The sequence below is a fragment of the Prionailurus viverrinus genome, chromosome E2 (assembly GCF_022837055.1).
Source record: "Prionailurus viverrinus isolate Anna chromosome E2, UM_Priviv_1.0, whole genome shotgun sequence".
Taxonomy (NCBI): Eukaryota; Metazoa; Chordata; class Mammalia; order Carnivora; family Felidae; genus Prionailurus; species Prionailurus viverrinus.
The window spans coordinates 15,184,006-15,203,765 of record NC_062575.1 but is presented as its reverse complement, the minus strand read 5'-3'; the positions used below and the strand labels follow the sequence as shown (position 1 = coordinate 15,203,765).

General features: G+C 38.3%; 1 protein-coding gene across 2 annotated transcripts in view; it reads left to right on the top strand.

Moving 5' to 3' along the window:
• The window catches only part of PHLPP2 (PH domain and leucine rich repeat protein phosphatase 2), an 81,919-nt gene that overhangs the window by 14,007 nt on the left and 48,152 nt on the right, over positions 1 to 19,760 (top strand). For both annotated transcript variants that reach the window (XM_047835702.1, XM_047835701.1), the window contains exon 3: positions 5,286 to 5,419. In XM_047835702.1, the coding sequence (XP_047691658.1) occupies positions 5,286 to 5,419 (134 nt within the window). The remainder of the gene's footprint in view (positions 1 to 5,285; positions 5,420 to 19,760) is intronic.

Here is a 19,760-nt window from a genome sequence, read left to right as displayed (position 1 = left end):
TTTCTTGGGTAGGCTTGATTGATTCATTGACCACATGCTTGGCATTCAGTCTCTAGCCCTCTCTTCCTTCCCCATAGTCGGGCTGGCTCCAAACCCCAACCTTCTCTTCACTTGGTTGGTCTTTATCGTGACCAGCCCCCATCTTGAGTCATCTCATCTGTTAGAGGTAATGCCAGGGGCTCATGAATGACAAGACACTTCTATTATTCAGGAAATTCCAAGGCTTTAGAATCTCCCCTCAGGAATCATAGACAAAGACTAGTGTAAGATTCTGTATTATATAATGATTCACACAAAATAGTGTATCTTTCAAATGATGGTGGATTAGACTGATAGAATACAATTATTTTCAAACATAACTTTTTAAGTTTTTTGTATACATTAACATATGAAGTGTTTTGAGCTCTCTTCTGCGTAAGTTATTTTAACTATATAAAATAGTGTGGTTTACCGAAAAAAAGCTAGTCTTTGTAATGTGTTAGCTTCGTAAAATGTTAAACACTTTCAGCATAGTGTCAGGCATGGAGTAGACATTCAGGCAAGTATTGTTGTTGTTTGTATTATCTGTATTGTTGATCTTAACATTTACAGATTTTACCTTTATAGGTGGCCAGAGATTGAGTTTTAATCTCAATTTGAGGTAGAGAATGCTGCTGTGCTTTGTTAAGGTTTTTGATAAAATGTTTTATTCCCTGTATTATATTTTAATAATGTGTACTTTTGCCTCCTACTATTAACTAGAATCCTTGTGAAATGATTGATACATGGAATGAAGCGTTCTCTTCTCTTACATGTGTCTTACCTATGGGCACCGTTTAGAATAACTGTTGGCTGCTACTCCTGGCTAAGAGCTGTAAATGTCTGTTGATAGCATTGTGGTATTGGTTGGGTGGTTTGGAGAGAAATAATCACATATATTCAGATTTACAAGAACCATAGTAGCTCCTAGAGCCTTAGAAGCAAACTAAAACTTAGTCTTACTGTCTTTCCTTAAAGCAGAAGCCAAAGTATTTCACATGCTGAACAGAACCGTTCACTGCCAATATTACTCTCTCCTACACCTGATTTAGCAGTATATAATTTTCCTTTGATTTGTGAGAGATTTAACAAATAGCTAAGTACCAACCTGTTCAAGTTTTGGAACTTTGAAACACAAAATTGATCAGTAAGCATATTACACATTTCCCTCCCATCATACTGTCTACTTTCTTAAGCAGATGAGTTTAATGAGTAAATGGAATTAGTCCCTCATTTTAGTTGTTTTTGCAGTTCTTAAAATACTTCTTGTTTACTCATTTATGCTAAGTTAATAAGAGCAGATGTTGAGATTCTCTTGATTTTTTTTCCCTCCTACCAAGGAAAATACTTTCCTTAGGTGGAAATGTATATAGAGTGTTTAAAAATCTACAGAGCCTTTTTAGGAAGGAAATTTGACCGTGTAAAATATGTCAGAATTAGGATGTTACCATTTCTCTTGGTTTTCTAGACAGAAATTGAAAAATTGAGCTAGTAGATTTAGCCTGAAAGTATTATTTCTTGGTCCTGGCTATGCGATCATTATATGGAATTATGATACTTAAGTACATTGAGCTCTGTATCTGGAAATAATAGCAGGATTCAGGTAGAATTTGCATTATATTAGGAAGGTGTCTTGGTACCTCACACTCTTGGGTTCTAAAAGACTCTAAAGATCGTCTGGCCCCACTTGATTCTTTTAGGAGACTCTTATCTAAATTATCTGTGACAGATGGCTCTCTAGCTCTCCATGAGCTATTTTGAGAGGCAGTGTGTTTCACTATTGGTATCTCTCATTATTAAAGTTCTTCCTCATTTTTGATCCAGGCTTACCTGTGTAACTTCTCCTTGTTCCTAGTCCTATTCTTTGGAGTGATCCAGAGTAAGTCTAATCCTTCTTGACACTGGAAGATAGAGATAGCTTGTTATACCCTTGTTATGCCCAAGTTAATCCTTTAGTTGTTCAGATTACATGGCTAGTTAACCCCTCCAGGATATAGCTAATTAGAAGTCCCTCTTAAAATACATCCTCCTTAGAAGAATTCTACCATTATACTGGGAAAATGGCTAATATTGCCATACCCCTTTGTGAATTTTTATTTTGACTGGAGATTAGTTGTAACTGACGTTTTTATTCTGAAAAGTTTATGTTCTATTTCTCTTAAATTCAGTATTTAGTTATCATTGAGGGTTTTAGTTCTTTGGTCATTCCTCCTGTAGTAGTTCTGAGTTTATGGATAAAAGTCTGCACTGTGCAGTCAGGAGGGGACAGGTGGCGTTTTATTTTTGTGTTTTTGTGCTCATCAGGATGATTTCCATTCCTAAATTATTGTTTTTGTGGAATGTTCCAATTGGATGGGGTTGGATGAGGGCCAGAGGTACCAGCGGTGAAAGAATTCACCAAAGGCAAAACAAAAGAGGTAAAAGTTCGTTGACTACACTGTAAGGGAGCAGCGGTCAGGACAGCAAAGGAAAAACTGTCTGCCACGAGGGAGTGGTGAGGGGCTATAGTTACAGGGTGGGATGAGAGAATACAAGGACATATGGAATTTTCCCTTTTTTGGTAATCTTAAGAACTGTGCCTGATTGTAAGTGACCCATTGGTTGGTTAGGGTGTATGCTTAATGAGCCTTTTTGCATCAGTTCTGTGTCCATAGTCACCTGGGGCCCTAAAGCCTTGCTCAAGTTTCTGTTGCTCAAGCCTGTTACCTAAAAGCAGCCTCTACAATTCTGGTTGTTGTTTACATTCAGCTTGGTAGTATTAGTATTTTATGTTATTTTGACCTAAATCTTACTCCCAACAGTATTTTCTACTTCTTTAACCATAAAACATAGATGTCTTTTGTATCTTTTTGCAGTGATGGGAGTGTATCATGTTTCTTCTAATTAATACAATTCTTTTTTTTTTTTTTTTTTTAACGTTTATTTACTTTTGAGACAGAGACAGAGGATGAACGGGGGAGGGTCAGAGAGAGAGAGGGAGACACAGAATCTGAAACAGGCTCCAGGCTCTGAGCTGTCAGCACAGAGCCTGACGCGGGGCTCGAACTCACGAACCGTGAGATCATGACCTGAGCCGAAGTCAGACGCTTAACCGACTGAGCCACCTAGGCGCCCCTAATTAATACAATTCTTAAGTTTTCTTTTCTTTTTCTCTTTCTTTTTTTTTTTAAAGATTTTATTTTATTTTTTTTTTTTTTTAAATTTTTTTTTTTCAACGTTTCTTTATTTTTGGGAAAGCGAGAGACAGAGCATGAACAGGGGAGGGGCAGAGAGAGAGGGAGACACAGAATCGGAAACAGGCTCCAGGCTCTGAGCCATCAGCCCAGAGCCCGACACGGGACTCGAACTCACGGACCGCGAGATCGTGACCTGGCTGAAGTCGGACGCTTAACCGACTATGCCACCCAGGCGTCCCTAAAGATTTTATTTTTAAGTAATCTCTACACCCAACACGGGGCTTGAATTTACAACCCCGAGATCAAGAGTTGCATGCTCTACTGACTGAGCCACTCAGGTGCCCCTTAACTTTTCTAAATAGAATCCTTTTAAGACATAAAGACGAATGCTTCTCATGACCTTTGAACACACACATGCTTTGCTATACTTGTTTTTTGGTTGTTGTTTCAGACAGGGGGAATAATTCTATTTTTCTTCTAATTAAAATTTGAATCCAATCCTAAGAATTGTTGTCAATATGTTATTGAACATTAATGCGAGCTATTTTGCTAAACACTCTCCTTACTATATAATATCTTGTAAGTAAATAAATTTAGGAACAACTATGTGAGGTAGGTACTACTGTAATTCCCATTATATATGATGAGGAATTTAAGACTGAGGTTAACTAAATTTGTCCAAGAGCAAAACTGAGACTCAAACCCAGTCAGTCTGACTTCGGGATCTTAGGCTATTAGTCACTGTATTTATAACTATTTCCTTCCTTCCTTCCTTCCTTCCTTCCTTCCTTCCTTCCTTCCTTCCTTCCTCCCTCCCTCCCTCCCTCCCTCCCTCCCTTCCTTCCTTCCTTCCTAAGTTCTAAGTGTATTTATTTATTTTGAGAGAGAGAGAGAGAGAGAGCGTGTGCGAGCATGAGTGGGGGAAGGGCAGAGGGGGAGAGAGAGAGAGAATCCCAAGCAGGCTCTGCACAGTCAGCACAGAGTCCAGATAGACACAGGGCTCAGTCTGATGAACCATGAGATCATGACCTGACCTGAAACCAAGAGTCAGACGCTCAACTGACTGAGCCACACAGGTGCCTCTATAACTGCTTTCTAATGAAACAATTGTAAAAGGACTCTCTTGTTGTTATTACTGATGTAGCCCTTTCTATCAGAATTCACATTGAACATTTTTGGTTTTTAAATATTTTGAAGTGCTTTAGGTCTGTATGATCTAAAATATGCAGTGTCACCAGAGGCCACAAATAATTACTAGACATTCTGACTTTACTTTAGCATTCAGTTGGGACCACATAGTAGAATGATTTCTGGGGAATTATTGGGCTGTTGACTTCTAATTCTTGTGGAAGAAATCATCTCTGAAGCCAGTGGAAATACATAGTACCTGAGACATAGTAGGCAACTCAAAGACTATGTCTCTGACTGTGTGTAATTTATATGAAATCACTTACGGCCAAGTGTGATCTTTTATATCTCATAATTTCACTACCTTTTGGGCTACAGGTTCTCAAAGCACCCTGTAGGAGTCCCTGAGACTCTTTGAGGAAGTACATGATGTCACAACTATTTCAAATCATAATAAGTTAATAATATTCTTTTTTACTCACAGTCTCTCATGAGTTATAGTGAGGTTTTCTAGAGGCTACACAGCATGTTATTACAACAGATTAAATGTAGAAGCAGATCTGAGAATCTAGCTGTCCATTGAAATTGCCATTCTCATCACTAAGTTTGTTTGATTTTGGAAAATATATTTTTAAAGAAATTTTACTTACATTATCATATAATGGGTTTATTACTTTTAAAAATGAATAAATATTTAGAAACTCTTAACTTCAGCTTCTAATTCAGTAAATATCGATAGATATACCCCATGTATAAAGAAGCTCTTTGGGGTTCTCAAGACCTTAGGAGGCTTCTGAGTCAAAACCTTTGAGCACCTCTTGTTTCGATTAGTTGTATCATATGATATTAAAGAAAATCTTGATACAGAAGTAAAACAAAATTGAAAACATTAAAAGATTTTTAAAATTAAAAGAAGCATTTTTATTTCTTACTAAATACTTTTGTTTTGAATTGTGTGAGCAGGAGACTGGAACCTACTGAACGACCTCTTCAGATTGTTTATGATTACTTAGCCAGGCTGGGATTTGACGACCCTGTGCGCATACAGGAGGAGGCAACAGATCCTGACCTTGGCTGTATGCTTCGATTTTATGGTGGTAAGAAGTGTTTTTTTAATGTTTATTTATTTATTTTGAGCGAGAGAGTGGGGAGAGAATCCCAAGCAGGCTCCATGCTGTCAGTGCAGAGGCCGATGTGGGGCTCTAACCCATGAACTGTGACATCATGACTTGAACTGAAATCAAGAGTTGGATGCTCAATCGACTGAGCCACCCTCAGGCGCCCCTATGGTGGTAAGAACTTATCATTGGCTTTGTGAGTGTGTTAACTATTTTTAGGTTGGTCATTTGTGCCTCTCTTGTCTTCAGCTTTTCAAAAGTATCTTTGTAAAAGGTGTGTTTAAGCTAATTAACTAATGTGGTTACAAAAAACAACAAAAACAAGAAAGCGGGGTGTAGTTAAGGGAAGACTTCAAAGTATTAGCCAAAATATCTTTCCTTTTTTATTTTTGCTCTTTTTGTTCTAGTTTTTTTGCTGACTTACTAGAATTATCTTATGTCTTTGCAGAATCTTCATCACATCATCCTTTTTAGTATCAATTGTATTTTCAAGTTTCTTATAAAAACCATGAACTTCTGGATAGCTCAAGAATGTTGAGGGGCGCCTGGGTGGCGCAGTCGGTTAAGCGTCTGACTTCAGCCAGGTCACGATCTCGCGGTCCATGAGTTCGAGCCCCGCGTCAGGCTCTGGGCTGATGGCTCAGAGCCTGGAGCCTGTTTCCGATTCTGTGTCTCCCTCTCTCTCTGCCCCTCCCCCGTTCATGCTCTGTCTCTCTCTGTCCCAAAAATAAATAAACGTTGAAAAAAAAATTAAAAAAAAAAAAAAAAAAAAAGAATGTTGAGAGCTAGATGGTCATTATTATATATGACTTAACATTTGATGACTCCATCTGTCAAAGCTGTATATTGTTAAATTGAGTGGGCTTGAAATCTAGGATTTTTTACTTTGTCTTTTGGTGCATTCCCCCCACCCTCCCACCCCCATCAACTTTTTCACCTGGTCACTTCGGTAATAAAGTTAGACTTATTAAAATTAAATACTTTTTGAATATTACTTTCCAAATATACATAGTCTACTACTAATACTAATGGTACTGAGTACCATTGATTGAGTGCTTACTGTGTGCTTTTATGCTTGTGAATTACCCACTTTACTCATTAGAAACACCTTATGCTATAGGAACTGTGATCTTATTTAACAAATGAGAGGGGCGCCTGGGTGGCGCAGTCGGTTAAGCGTCCGACTTCAGCCAGGTCACGATCTCGCGGTCCGGGAGTTCGAGCCCCGTGTCGGGCTCTGGGCTGATGGCTCAGAGCCTGGAGCCTGCTTCCGATTCTGTGTCTCCCTCTCTCTCTGCCCCTCCCCCGTTCATGCTCTGTCTCTCTCTGTCTCAAAAATAAATAAAACGTTAAAAAAAAAAATTTTTAAAAATAAAAAATAAAAAAACAAATGAGAAAGCTGAGACAGAAGTTAAACTACTCGTTCAAGATCATACAACTAGTGACGGAGTCTTTTAACACCTAACAATTTTTAATTAATATGACCCACTTATCAAACAATTGAAATAATAACTAAATGATTTGTGTCTATAGGCAAAATTGTTTACTAAAATCCCTTGCTCTCATTCCTCAAATTACTGATTAAATTTCTGTATACTTCTTTTTTCTTTTTTTGTTGTTGTATTTACTTATTTTTAAGTAATCTCTGCCTCCAACATGGGGCTCAGATTCACCTTGTAAGTTAATAAAGTTGTCACAAACCAACTTTATTAAATGCACTTCACCAAAGATTTTATGTATAATTTTTCATTACAACACTATTTTGTGATATGTTGTTCCTTAAAAGTTGGTATTATTTTATTTCCATTAATTTCTCTTCTTTGCTAGTTAATGGAAGGAAAATAGTTGCTAGGTTGAAATTAAGTACTAAAATCCTTTAAGGTGAATTTGAGGAACACAACCCGTTTAAACCTATAAAACTTGGTTTAAAAAAAAAAAAAAGAGCAACTTGGAGCAGTAACATTCTCGTTTTGTGATTGTGGTTGAAAGTGAATTCTTCATTATATGTTTTATTCTGGAGTGAAAGTTGAGCCTTAAAGTGCCAGCGGGCTCCTGAGCCATGGAGATTGCATTTGCATAGCTGTTGGCATCCACACATTAATTTTCTACCACCACCTGATAAACTACAGCATGCCCAGGGTCTGCATATACCCTTAAGAGGATATTTTTAGTAGAGTCCAAAAGAGTACCAGTTTTTAGTGCTTACTCTGTTTTTTTTTAATGTTTATTTATTTCTTAAAAAAATTTTTTTTAACGTTTATTTATTTTTGAGAGAAAGAGAAAGAGCGTGAGGGGGAGAGGGACAGAGAGAGAGGGAGACAAAGAATCGGAAGCAGGCTCCAGGCTCTGAGCTGTCAGCACAGAGCCTGATGCAGGGCCTGAACCCACAAACCGAGAGATCATGACCTGAGCCGAAGTCGGACACTCAACTAACTGAGCCACCCAGGCAACCCCATACTTACTCTGTTTTAAATTTTTTTTTTTTCAACGTTTATTTATTTTTGTGACAGAGAGAGACAGAGCATGCACGGGGGAGGGGCAGAGAGAGAGGGAGACACAGAATCGGAAACAGGCTCCAGGCTCTGAGCCATCAGCCCAGAGCCTGACGCGGGGCTCGAACTCACGGACCGCAAGATCATGACCTGGCTGAAGTCGGACGCTTAACCGACTGCGCCACCCAGGCGCCCCGTTACTCTGTTTTTAAGGGGAGGGGGAGTCTTTAACAAAGAACATTTCCAAAAGTGACCTCTGTTAATTTAGAGAAGCTAGTATGTTTTGAGTGAGAAAATTTTGTTTGGGAAAGAGGTGTTTAAAGCTAACTATATTTGAAATTAGACAGTGTATATATATGGCACAAAATACAAAAGTAAATATCTATATCTATATAGATATAGATATAGATATAGATATAGATATAGATATATATCAGTAAGTGAATTATCTATTGTCTATGTAATGATTTACCTCAAAACTTAGTAACCTCTCAGGCACCTGGCTGGCTCAGTCAGTAAAGCATGTAACTCTTAAATGTTTTGTTTTGTTTTGTTTTTTAAAGTTTATTCATTTATTATTTCTGAGAGACAGAGAGATGGACAGGAGAGAACGCATGAGGGGGAGGGGCAGAGAGAGCCAGAGACACAGAATCTGAAACAGGCTGCAGACTCTGAGCTGTCAGCACAAAGCCCAATGCAGGGTTTGAACTCACGAACTGTGAGATCATGACCTGAGCTGAAGTTGGACACTTTACGGACTGAGCCACTCAGGTGCCCTAGTAAAGCATGGAACTCTTGATCTTGGAGTTGTGAATTCAAGCCCCACATTGAGTGTAGAGATTACTAAAAAACAAAAATAGATAAATAAACTTACGAAACAAAAACAAAAAAACAGTGACGGGATGGGGCACCTGGCTGGCTTAGTTAGAAGAGTGTGTGTGACTCTTGATCTTGGAGTCATGAGTTCAAGCTCCACATTGGGTGTAGAGATTACTTAAAAAATAAAATAAATAATGCCTTTCTCCAGTTCTATTAAAAAAACTTGATGATTTAAAATGAATAAATATTTATTATCTCATATAGTTTCTGTGGGTCAGAAATCCAGGAGTACTTTAGTTCTGGTTGGGGTTGCATGAGATTGTAGTCACTCTGTTGGTTAAAGATGTAGTCATCCAAAAGCTTGACTGAGGCTTGAAGCATCACTTCCAGCCTGGCTCATTCAAATGGCTGTTGGTAGGTCTCAGTTCCTCACCAGCTTTTGGCAGGAGATCTCAGTTCTTTGCTTTGTAGACCTCTATATAGGGCTGCCTGAGGATCTTCATGCCATAGCAGCTAGCTTCCCTCAGTGATGAGACAGATAGATGGACGGACAGACACAGACACACATACACACGCACGCGTGCACCTACACACACACAGGGAGGCCTCAGTGTTTTTTATGACCCAGCCTCATAAGTCACAGACATTTTCGTCACCTTCTGTTTAGTAAAAGTGAGTCACCAAATACGGCCCACCCTATAGAGAGGGAAATTAGGCCCCAACTTCTGGAGTGAGGACTATCAAAGAATTTGTGGACATATCTTAAAACCATCACAAAAAATATGCTTCCCTTTCATCATGTTCCTCTAACCACTCCCATTCCTGAATCCAGAGACAACCACTGTTAAGGAAAGATATCTGTGAAATATTCTCTTAAAGCAAATAGCTTAGTAGTCTTCTTTAAATATTTTGTGTGTAGAGTCTTTGATGAGTAAGCTTAGTTAGAATACAGTGTTATATGAGGCCAGGGTCATAAGGGCCAAAGTTCAAACCAGTTAATGTTGCTGTGCTTGCCGGGTCTAAAAGGTACCCAGTTCGCCATTATGCAGCCATTATGCAGATGTCCATTACCAGTCTTGCTGGAAAGGGAATTCTGGGGAAAAGTGAGTTAGTGGAATGACTGGCTCAGTGCAAGTCATGATAAAAGCTGTGGAAATCATACAATTGACTAAAGATGAGTAGGTAGCATGAACAATCACAGAAATTAAGAGAGCATGTTAATGAACTCTGTGTATGAGGAAAGGGAGTCTACAAGATGTGATTTGCTAGTGAAGTGGTAGTTTGGGGACTCTGTGGCTCAGCATGAGTCCCAGCCTGAGCATTTCTTTCTGTACCATATTCTGTGCACACATTGTTTAAGACCATTTGTTTCAAAGAGCATAAGCACAAACAAATGAAGCCAGATACAAAAGAATCACATGGTATGTTTCCATTCATTTAAAGTTCAAAAACAGCTAAAACTGAGCCATGTTGTTTAGAGATGTGTGGCGGAACTACTGTCTGTCCATCAAAATCTGTTCTTTTCTTCCATAATAAGAGAATTAGAGTTGGGCACATTGCTGCCCAGCTATACCTCATTTCCCTGCCTTTCTTGCAGCTAGGTGTGCACATGTGACACACTTTGCTTCAGTGGTATGGAGTGGAATTGTGCCACTTCAACACACCATTCCTAAAACTTCCCACGCACGCTTCTCAGTGTCCTTCTGCTCTCCCATAGGCTGGGATGGCAGTCATCAGAGCAATATTGTAAGTCATGTGTCGAAAGTGATAGATCTTCCCTCAGCCTGAGTTTCTTGACAGAGGTGACCCCTGGAAACCCACAGTGTGTACTCTAACAGAGAGTTAAATTTCTCTTGTGCTTGAGCCATTATGTGCTGTTTGTTATAGTAGTTTATAACCTGCTATAACTAGTATAGGATACATACATAAATGGCAGAAATATAAGGAAAGCAAGGACATTATTATTATAAAAGTTAGGAGAGTGGCTGACCTCTAGGGTGGGGGAAGGAGGACATGATTCCTACAAGTAGAATTTTTGAGTCAATACATATATATATATTTAAAATTGTGACTATTCCTAAATTGCACAGGCAATACTGATGGATGCTTTCATGAGTAGTGTTTGAGAGTACTCATTTCCTTGTCCCTTTGCCAATATCAGGTATTATTGTTAAAATTATTCTTTGTCTTAAATTGTAAAAAATACTGTCTCATGTTAATCTGCATATTTTAAACTTTATTGTTAAACTATAGGAGTAATATATTAAAAAATATTTCATCATCCTTATACAATTACATTTATTATGGTACATTTCCTAGTCATATTTTATATACATATTTCACATTTATAATCATTGTGTCCATATATTTTTCCTTTGTAAAAAATTTAATTGCACAATTTAAAAGGTGGATATAGTTTGATTATCTAAGTGTTACAATCTCTTGTAATCATTATCTATAGTGTTTCAATCTCTTGTACACCTCGCAGGTCAATTGACTGCTTAATAGATAACCACTGCTATCAACTTGGTGTATATGTATTCAGAGTTTTCTAACTTATATTCTTATCTAATAGGTATTTGTAGAAATATATTTTGTTTACATAAACGGTATTATTTGATACTGGTCTTCATGGTTTTTTACCCAACCATATGTTTTGGATCTTTCCTTAGCTGTCTTCTTCTTCTTCTTTTTTTTTTCTTTAAGTTTATTTATTTATTTTGAGAGAGAGAGAGAGAGAGAGAGAGTGAGCAGGGGAGGGGCAGAAGAGTGGGAGAGAGAGAGAATCCCAGGATCCACAGGATCCATGCAAAGCCCGACGTGAGGCTCAGACGCACAAAACTGTGAGGTCGTGACCTGAGCTGAAATCAAGAGTCGGATGCTTAACCGACTGAGCCATCCAGGTGCCCCTCTTTAGCTGTCTTCTATATACATTTCTCTAAGTTGCATAGCACTGAATATCATGTGTGTATTATAGTTTATGTAGTTTATGTTGCCATTTCGCTGGTGATAGACGCTTACCGTATTTCCAGTTTTGACTATTGCAAACAGCATTATAATAAAATTGCCTCTTTGTGCCCTTTTCTTCAGAGGAGATCTGTAAACATGAAATTAATGGGTCATTGGATATTTGCATTTAAAATAATAATACTATTGCGGAACACCGTATATCCCATCAGTATATCAGAGTACCACTTTGCCCACAATATCACCTTTTAATATTATTAGCATTTAAAATTTTTACTAATCTGATAGATAAAATGATGGTCTCCTTGTTTGAATTTTTCTTTCCCTGATTACTAATGTGGTTGAATATTGCTTGATATTTTCATTGGTTCTTTAGATTTCTTTGAATAACCCATTGATATTTCTGTGCAAATTTGTGTTTGTCTTTTTATCATATTGATCTAAAGGATGTTTATATTCTACATATACATCATTTGGATACTGTATTTGTGGCAAAACTTTTTTCCAGACTGTAACTTGTCCTTAAGTTTTATTGTTTTTTATTCTGCAGAAGTTTTAGTCAGATTTTTTGAGTCTTTTTCTTTAATGTATTTATATTCCTCCCTTATTCTAGCTCATAAATGTATTCTATATTTTCAGTACTTTTAGATTTTTAAAATCTGCATAAGATAGGGATGTAACTTTACTTTTTCTCAATGGGTAGGTAGCCATTTGTCCCAACAACATTTATGGAAGAGTTCATCCTTTTCCTACTGACTTGAAATATTATCTTTATTATTTTTAAGTTCCTATACAGGCAGGGGTCTATTTTTAGACTCTATCCTATTAGATTGATTAATTTGTACTGTGCTAATACCAAAAATTATTTTAATTAATATATCTCTATGATATATTTTGATAGCTGATAGGGAAGCTACCTTACCACTATTCTCTGAAAAAGGGAGATCTCTTGAATCAGGGAAGCCTTTATGAAGAAGTAGTATTTGAGTTGGTTCTTTAAAAATTGACAGAATTTCATTAAGCTGAAAGGAAAAGGAGGACCTGGGATGGGAGATTAGACACTTGAGTGTATGTTCTGTGAATCACAGATAATTTGAGTCCAGATTGTTCTGGGCATTGAGTTCAGTATCAGGAGCTTAGTCTTTGTTTGGCAGATGATAGCAGGAAGTGAGAGCATCCAAGTGAGCCACAGAAGGTGAAGCTGGCACCAGTGTGGACAGTAATTCAGATGTGAATTAATAGGGGTCTGAAATGGGGAATGGGAAGGAATTGTTCCTGTGAGAGACTTTTTGAAGGGATAATCAGTAAGAGTTGGTGGCTGATTAAAAAGGGGAGTTGAGGAAGGGAACCTAAGAGTTGGAGCTGAAACTGAGTTTTTGAGCCTGGCTTACTTCAGGAGAATATCAGGACTTGATTTATGAAAAGGAGTTGTTCATGGGGATGGTGATGACTTGGTTTTAGGAATATTTCATTTTAAGTGGTGACGAGTATCCTGTTGGAGGTGTCTGGCAGGTAGTTGGAAATGTGGAACCAGAGTGTAGGAAGTACAGATCTGAGAGTCGGGTACATGGGGATGTTAAAGCTGTGTAAGTTGTTAAGATACCCTTTTTTTTTTTTTTAAGTTTATTTATTTATTTTGAGAGAGAGAGCACCTTTGAGCAGGGGAGGGGCAGAGAGAGAGAGAGAGAGAGAGAGAGAGAGAGAGAGAGAGAGAGAGATACCCAAGGAGGCTCCACAGTGACAGTGCAGAGCCTCATGTGGGGCACGAACTCATGAACTGTGAGATCATGTCCTGAGCTGAAATCAAGAGTCAAGTGCTTAACTGACTGAGCCACCCAGGTGTCCCGGAAGATTAAGTTATCTTGAAAAGAATCCTTGTATGTAGGAAGAGAAGGAGGCTTAAGGCAGGCAAAACTTTCATTATAATAACTAGCATTTGTTTAATTCCCCTCCTCCATGCTGAATGCTTTATCAAGTGCTGAGCGCTCTGTTTCCTTGCTTCGTGTAATCCTTATAGTCCCATATGGAGATGTTACTATTCCAGAGAGGCTATAACTTGCCCCAAATAGCAGAGCCAGGAAGCAGATAAATCTGTTTGCTTCTAAATCTCACCCTTTTAACTTCTAAGATACTCCACCATTTAGTTTTTGGAGAGAGAGTTTAGAGGAGTATGAGGAATCCATAAAATGAGACCTGGGAAGGATTAGGAGTCATCTCATTCAACTCCTTCGTCTTAATCTCAGGAAACTAAGGTCTGAAGATGTAAGAGGATTTGTTGGGGATCATGAAACCCAAGGGTGGAATTGCTTTAGCCACCACTGCTTTGCCAAGTTTTCTAGTGGAGTACTTCAAGTAGTTTTCTGTGTTGTATGAGAGCCTATTGCAAGTTTGAAATTTGTTCTGAGCTTTCCTATTTTGTTCTTTAAATGTAAGTAAATATTTTATTTTTACCTCCCAACCTCTTAACCAGTGTTTATTTGTTTGACTTTTTATTTGGAGCTAACTTTAGATTTTCAGAGCAGTTGGAGGGATAGCACAGGGACCTCCTGCAATCCTTCATGCAGTCATTTGAATTGTTCCCATATAGGCGCCTGGGTGGCGCAGTCGGTTAAGCGTCCGACTGCAGCCAGGTCACGATCTCGCGGTCCGTGAGTTCGAGCCCCGCGTCAGGCTCTGGGTTGATGGCTCAGAGCCTGGAGCCTGTTTCCGATTCTGTGTCTCCCTCTCTCTCTGCCCCTCCCCCGTGCATGCTCTGTCTCTCTCTGTCCCAAAAATAAATAAAAAACGTTGAAAAAAAAATAAAAAAAAAAAAAAAGATGAATTGTTCCCATATAAATAGTGCTTCCATTTTCTCTGACTTCTCTCAACACTTTTTCTTTGTCTTTAATTTTCAGCAGTTTGACGATGTAGTGTCTGGGCTTGAATGTCTTTGGGTTTGGGGTTCACTAGACTTCTTGAATCTATAAGTTTGTATTTCACTTGGGGAGTTTTCCCCTATTTCTTCAAATAATTTTTTACAATTGCACTCTTCTCTCCCTTTGGCTCTCTATCCCTCCGTTGAATTTTCATTTTTGGCATGCTGCTTGGGAACACATCCCCATTTGTATACCTCAAGGGTGAGCCCAGGGGTTCATAGGGAACTTTATGGGGTCATTTTCCAGAGCTCCAATCTCTTTGTGATTTCCTGGGACTTTATTTAACCTGCCCTCTTGGGCATTTCCTACAACTGCATCCACACAGCCCGGCCCCCAATGAGACCAAAAATTCAACAGGTTTTCCATCCGCTGTTTTGGGACTGCAGATCTTCCAATCACAGAAGAAAATTCACACACCTCAAAGTTATAGGTGCCTGTGTCCCCCACTGTTGCAGCCACTCCTGGAGGCTGGGACTTGAGAAAATGAAGAAAAGGTCGGGGAAGGGAAAATGAGGGATTTCTCCCACTCTCTCTGAGTGTTCGCAGACCCTTTTAACACTCCTTAAGGCAGAGCTTTCCACACCAATGCCTACTTCTGGATCTTGGGCTTTCTCGAGTCCTGAGCTGGGAGATGTCAGAGATGGAAAAATGATAAACTTACTACACTACTGCTTAACTTACTACTGCTTAGGTTGTATTTGTAATTATGTTCTTTTTCCCTAATCTGCCTGCTACTGTTTACTTTTTGGGGTCCTCACATAGCGGCTCCGTGCATTCTGTCCAGGTTTTATAGGTGTATTCAGTGAGAAAGACAGGGCTGGGGGGTGTGCTTTCTCCATCTTAGACTCTGTATGATTTCTTTTTTAATAATTTTTTTGTCTGAGTATCATTGTGATCTCATGGGCTTGTGTATATTTGTTGTGACTCATTTTGACCATTACTGGTTGTTTTTTTGTTGCTCAGTTTCTTCCTCGTGGGAGCTTTTCACATTGGCTTTTGTCCTTCCAACATGACCCCAGTTTTTGATACACCCTGGATTTCCCATTAAGTTCTGGCACAGCAAGATGTCCTAAGTTCATCTTTTCATTGTCTGAATCAGACCAGGAATAGACGTTTTCTAAGGACTCCTGGTTCATATTAATGAAAAATGATATTGAGAGATTATACTCTGGGCAGTAGAAGAACTCACTGCTACAGGGTTGCCCTTAATCGTTTTTTTTTTTTTTTTTTAGCAACTTTTTAAAATTATAAAAACAATCTACTTTCTTTATAGAACATTTGGAAGTATACATACATGAGGAAATGAAAATTATCCCTAATTTTCCACTTAGAATCTTGGCTTTTGAGATTGTAAAACAATTTTTTAATTAGAACTGTTACACATTCTGAATACTTACTAGAACTTTCTCATTCTGTTTTTTGTCACCTTTCAGAAGATCAGAGACTGGAGGCACTTTGGATGTCTAGCAAATACTCCAAAATTAATAATAAAACAGAATGTTGTTTCGTGTATAAATAACTTATCCAAAACAAAATTTAATGTTTCCTTCTGAGAGTGGTGGTGTATAGATTCAGGAGTTTTCTCTGTAATAAAATAGAACTAAGGCAAAGAAAGAAGAGACTCAGAATTATCTATCAATTGTTAAAACATCTGTTTCATGTAAACTTGTAAAAAGATCATTAGGCAATTTGGAAGCCTGTTAAACTATTATAAAGTCCCATTTTTACATAATTTAGCCAACTTTGTAGTAGGTGATGCTGTTAACCAAGATGGGGAATCTAAAATCAATTAGCATTTTGGGGCGAATCATGAGATTTAAAAAACAAAAACAGTTTTATTGAGATATAATTCACATACCATAAAATTCACCCTTTAAAAGTGCTTTTTAGTATATTCAGTGCTTTTTAGTATATATAGAGAGTTATGCAGCCATCACCACAGTCTAATTTTAGAATGTTTTCATCACTATAAAATGAGACCCCATATCCATTAGCAGTTATTCTCCATTCCCACTTCCAGTGCACCCGGCATCCACGAATCTACTTTCTATCTTTATGGATTTGCCTATTCTAAACAATTCATACAAGTGGAATCATATATACTTGACTTTTTGTGACTGTCATCTTTTACTAAGCATAATGTTTTCAATTCTCACCCATGTTGTAGTATGTATCAGTACTTTGTTTCCTTTTATGGCCAAACAATATTCCATTGTATAGATGATGCCACATTTTGTTTATGCATTCATCAGTTGATGACATTTTGGTCATTTCTACTTTGGGGCTATTTTTGTGAACAAACATTTGGGTATAAATATTTGTGTAGACGTATGTTTTCACTTCTCTTGGATAAAGCTGTAGGAGCGGAATTGTTGGATCTTATGGTGACTCTGTAGTTCCTTTTGAGGAACTACCAGACTGTTTTCCAAAGTGGCTGCACCATTTTATCATCACCCCAGCAATGTTTGTTTACATCCTTGCCAACACTTATCCAGTGTTTGTTTTTCTCGATGAACTCATATCTTCTTGTGGTTTCAATTTGCATTTATCTAGTAACTAATGAGATTGAGCATCTTTTTTTGTGCTTGTTGGCCTTTTATATATCTTCTCTGAAGTAATACCTATTCAGATTCTTTGCCCGTTTTTTAATTGTGCTACTTGTCTTTATTACGGAATGGTAACAGTTCTTTGTTCTGGGTACAGGTCTCTTATTTGGTATACGATTGGCAAATATTCTTTCCTGTTTTGTGAGTCATCTTTTTAATTTCTTGATGGTGTTTATAGAAGCACAACGGTTTTTTGTTTTTGTTTTTGGATGAAGTCCGTTTATCTATATTTTCATTTTTGTCATTTATACTTTGTTTTAAATCTTTTTTTTAAGTTTATTTATTTATTCTGAGAGAGTGTGGAGGGGCGGGTTGAGAGAGAGGGAGAGAGGGAGAGGGAGAGGGAGAGGGAGAGGGAGAGAGAGAGAGAGAGAGAGAGAGAGAGAGAGAGAGAGAATTCCAACCAAGCTCTGCACTGTCAGAGTCCGATGTGGGGCTTGAACCCACAAATCTCAAGATTGTGACCTGAACCGAAATCAAGAGTCGGACGCTTAATCAGCTGAGTCACCCAGGTGCCCCTGTCACTTATACTTTTGTGTTGATACTTAAGAAACCTTTGCCTGGGGCGCCTGGAGTGGCTCAGTTGGTTAAGCGTCTGACTTTAGCTCAGATCATGATCTCGCGGTCTGTTAGTTTGAGCCCCATATCAGGCTCTGTGCTGACAGTTCAAAGTCTGGAGCCTGCTTCAGATTCTGTGTCTTCCCCTCTCTCTGCCCCTCCCATGCTCATGCTCTGTCTCTCTCTGTCTCTCAGTAATAAATAAACATTAAAAAAAAAAAAAAAGAAAGAAACCTTTGCCTAATCTAAGGTCACAAAATTTATTCCAGTGTTTTAGTTTTAGTTCTTACGTTTAGGTCTACAGTCCATTTTGAATTAATTTTTGTGCATGGTGTGAGGTTAGGGATCTGACTTTATTCTTTTGCCTGTGGTTATCCAGTTCCAGCACCATTTGTTGACAAGATTGTTTTTTTCCTATTGAGTTATCTTGGCACCCTGCTCAAAAATCAGTTGTCCATAAGTGTAGGTGTTTATTTGTGAATCCTATTACAGTGCTGTATGTCTATCCTTATGTCAGTACTGTACTTTTTTTTTTTTTTTTTTTAAGTAATCTCTGCACCCAACCTGGGGCTCAAACTCATGACCCCGAGATTGAGAGTTGGATGCTCTTACCAACTGAACCAGCCAGGCACCCCAAGTACTATACTTCCAATTTTGTTCTTTTTGAAGATTGTTTTGGCTATTCTGAGTCCACTGTATTTCTATGTGAATTTTAGGATCAGTTTGTCAGTTTCTTCCATGAAAGCAGCTGGAATTTTAATAGGGATTACATTGCTGTAAATCAGTTTGGGGAGTTTTGCCATCTTAACAATATTTAAGTCTTCCAGCTCATGAATATTGGACGTCTTCCATTTATTTAGGTTTCTTTTCATTTCCTTCAACTATATTATTTAGTTTCACTGCACAAGTTATGCACTATTCTTTTTGATGCAGTTAGTTTCTTTTTATTTATTTACTTTTATTTTATAGAGAGAGCGCACAAGCAGGGAAGAAGGGCAGAGGGAGGGAGGGAGGGAGAGAGAACCTTAAGCAGGCTCCATGTTCAGCACAGAGCCTGACACAGGGCTTGAACTCATGATCCTGAGCTCATGATCTAAGCTGAGATCAAGAGTTGGATGCTTAACCGACTGAGCCACCCCGGTGCCCCAGATGCAATTCGTTTCTTAATTTTACTTTTGAACTGTTTATTCCTTGTGCATAGAAATACAATTTATTTTTTAAAAAATTTTTTATCCTGCAACCTTGCTGAAATCATTTGTTGGTTATAATTGTCTTTTTAGTGGCACACTTAGGAATTTCTGTATACAAGATCATATCATATGCAAATAAAGATAGTTTTATTTCTTTCTTTCCAGTCTGATCCTGGAAATTTGAGGTAAATGGGAACATCTGTTGGACATGACCAGCAGACAGTTTGATATGTGAGATTAGAACCAAGGGAAGGAAAGATTGGGATAGGAGATAGAAATTTGAGGGCCATTATCATCATATGAATAGTACAATTTGGAGGCTGGAAGCAAGATTGAAGTAAATTGAGTAAATAGGAGGTGAGGTAACAGAGATAGCTAATAAAGAGGCACAAATGAGAAGAAAAGAGCCTCAACAGGGTAAACTTAGAGTTTGTCAAAATATATTTTGTGGACCATCTGCATTTAAACTACTTGGAATAGATGTTAAAAAATACATTTTCCTGGGGCGCCTGAGTGGCTCATTTAGTTTAGTGTGACTCTTGATTTCAGCTCAAGTCATGATCCCAAGGTCTTGGGATTGAGCCCTGTGTTGGGCTCCACACTGAGCCTGAAGCCTGCTTGTTTCTCTCTCTCCCCCACTCTGCTCTTCTCCCCAGCTTGTGGTCTGTCTCAAAAACAAAACCAAAAAGACATTTTCCTATGTTACATCCTAGGCCGTACAAATTAGACACTCTGTGAATGGGTCTCAGCGTCCTTCAGTTTAGACTGTTGTC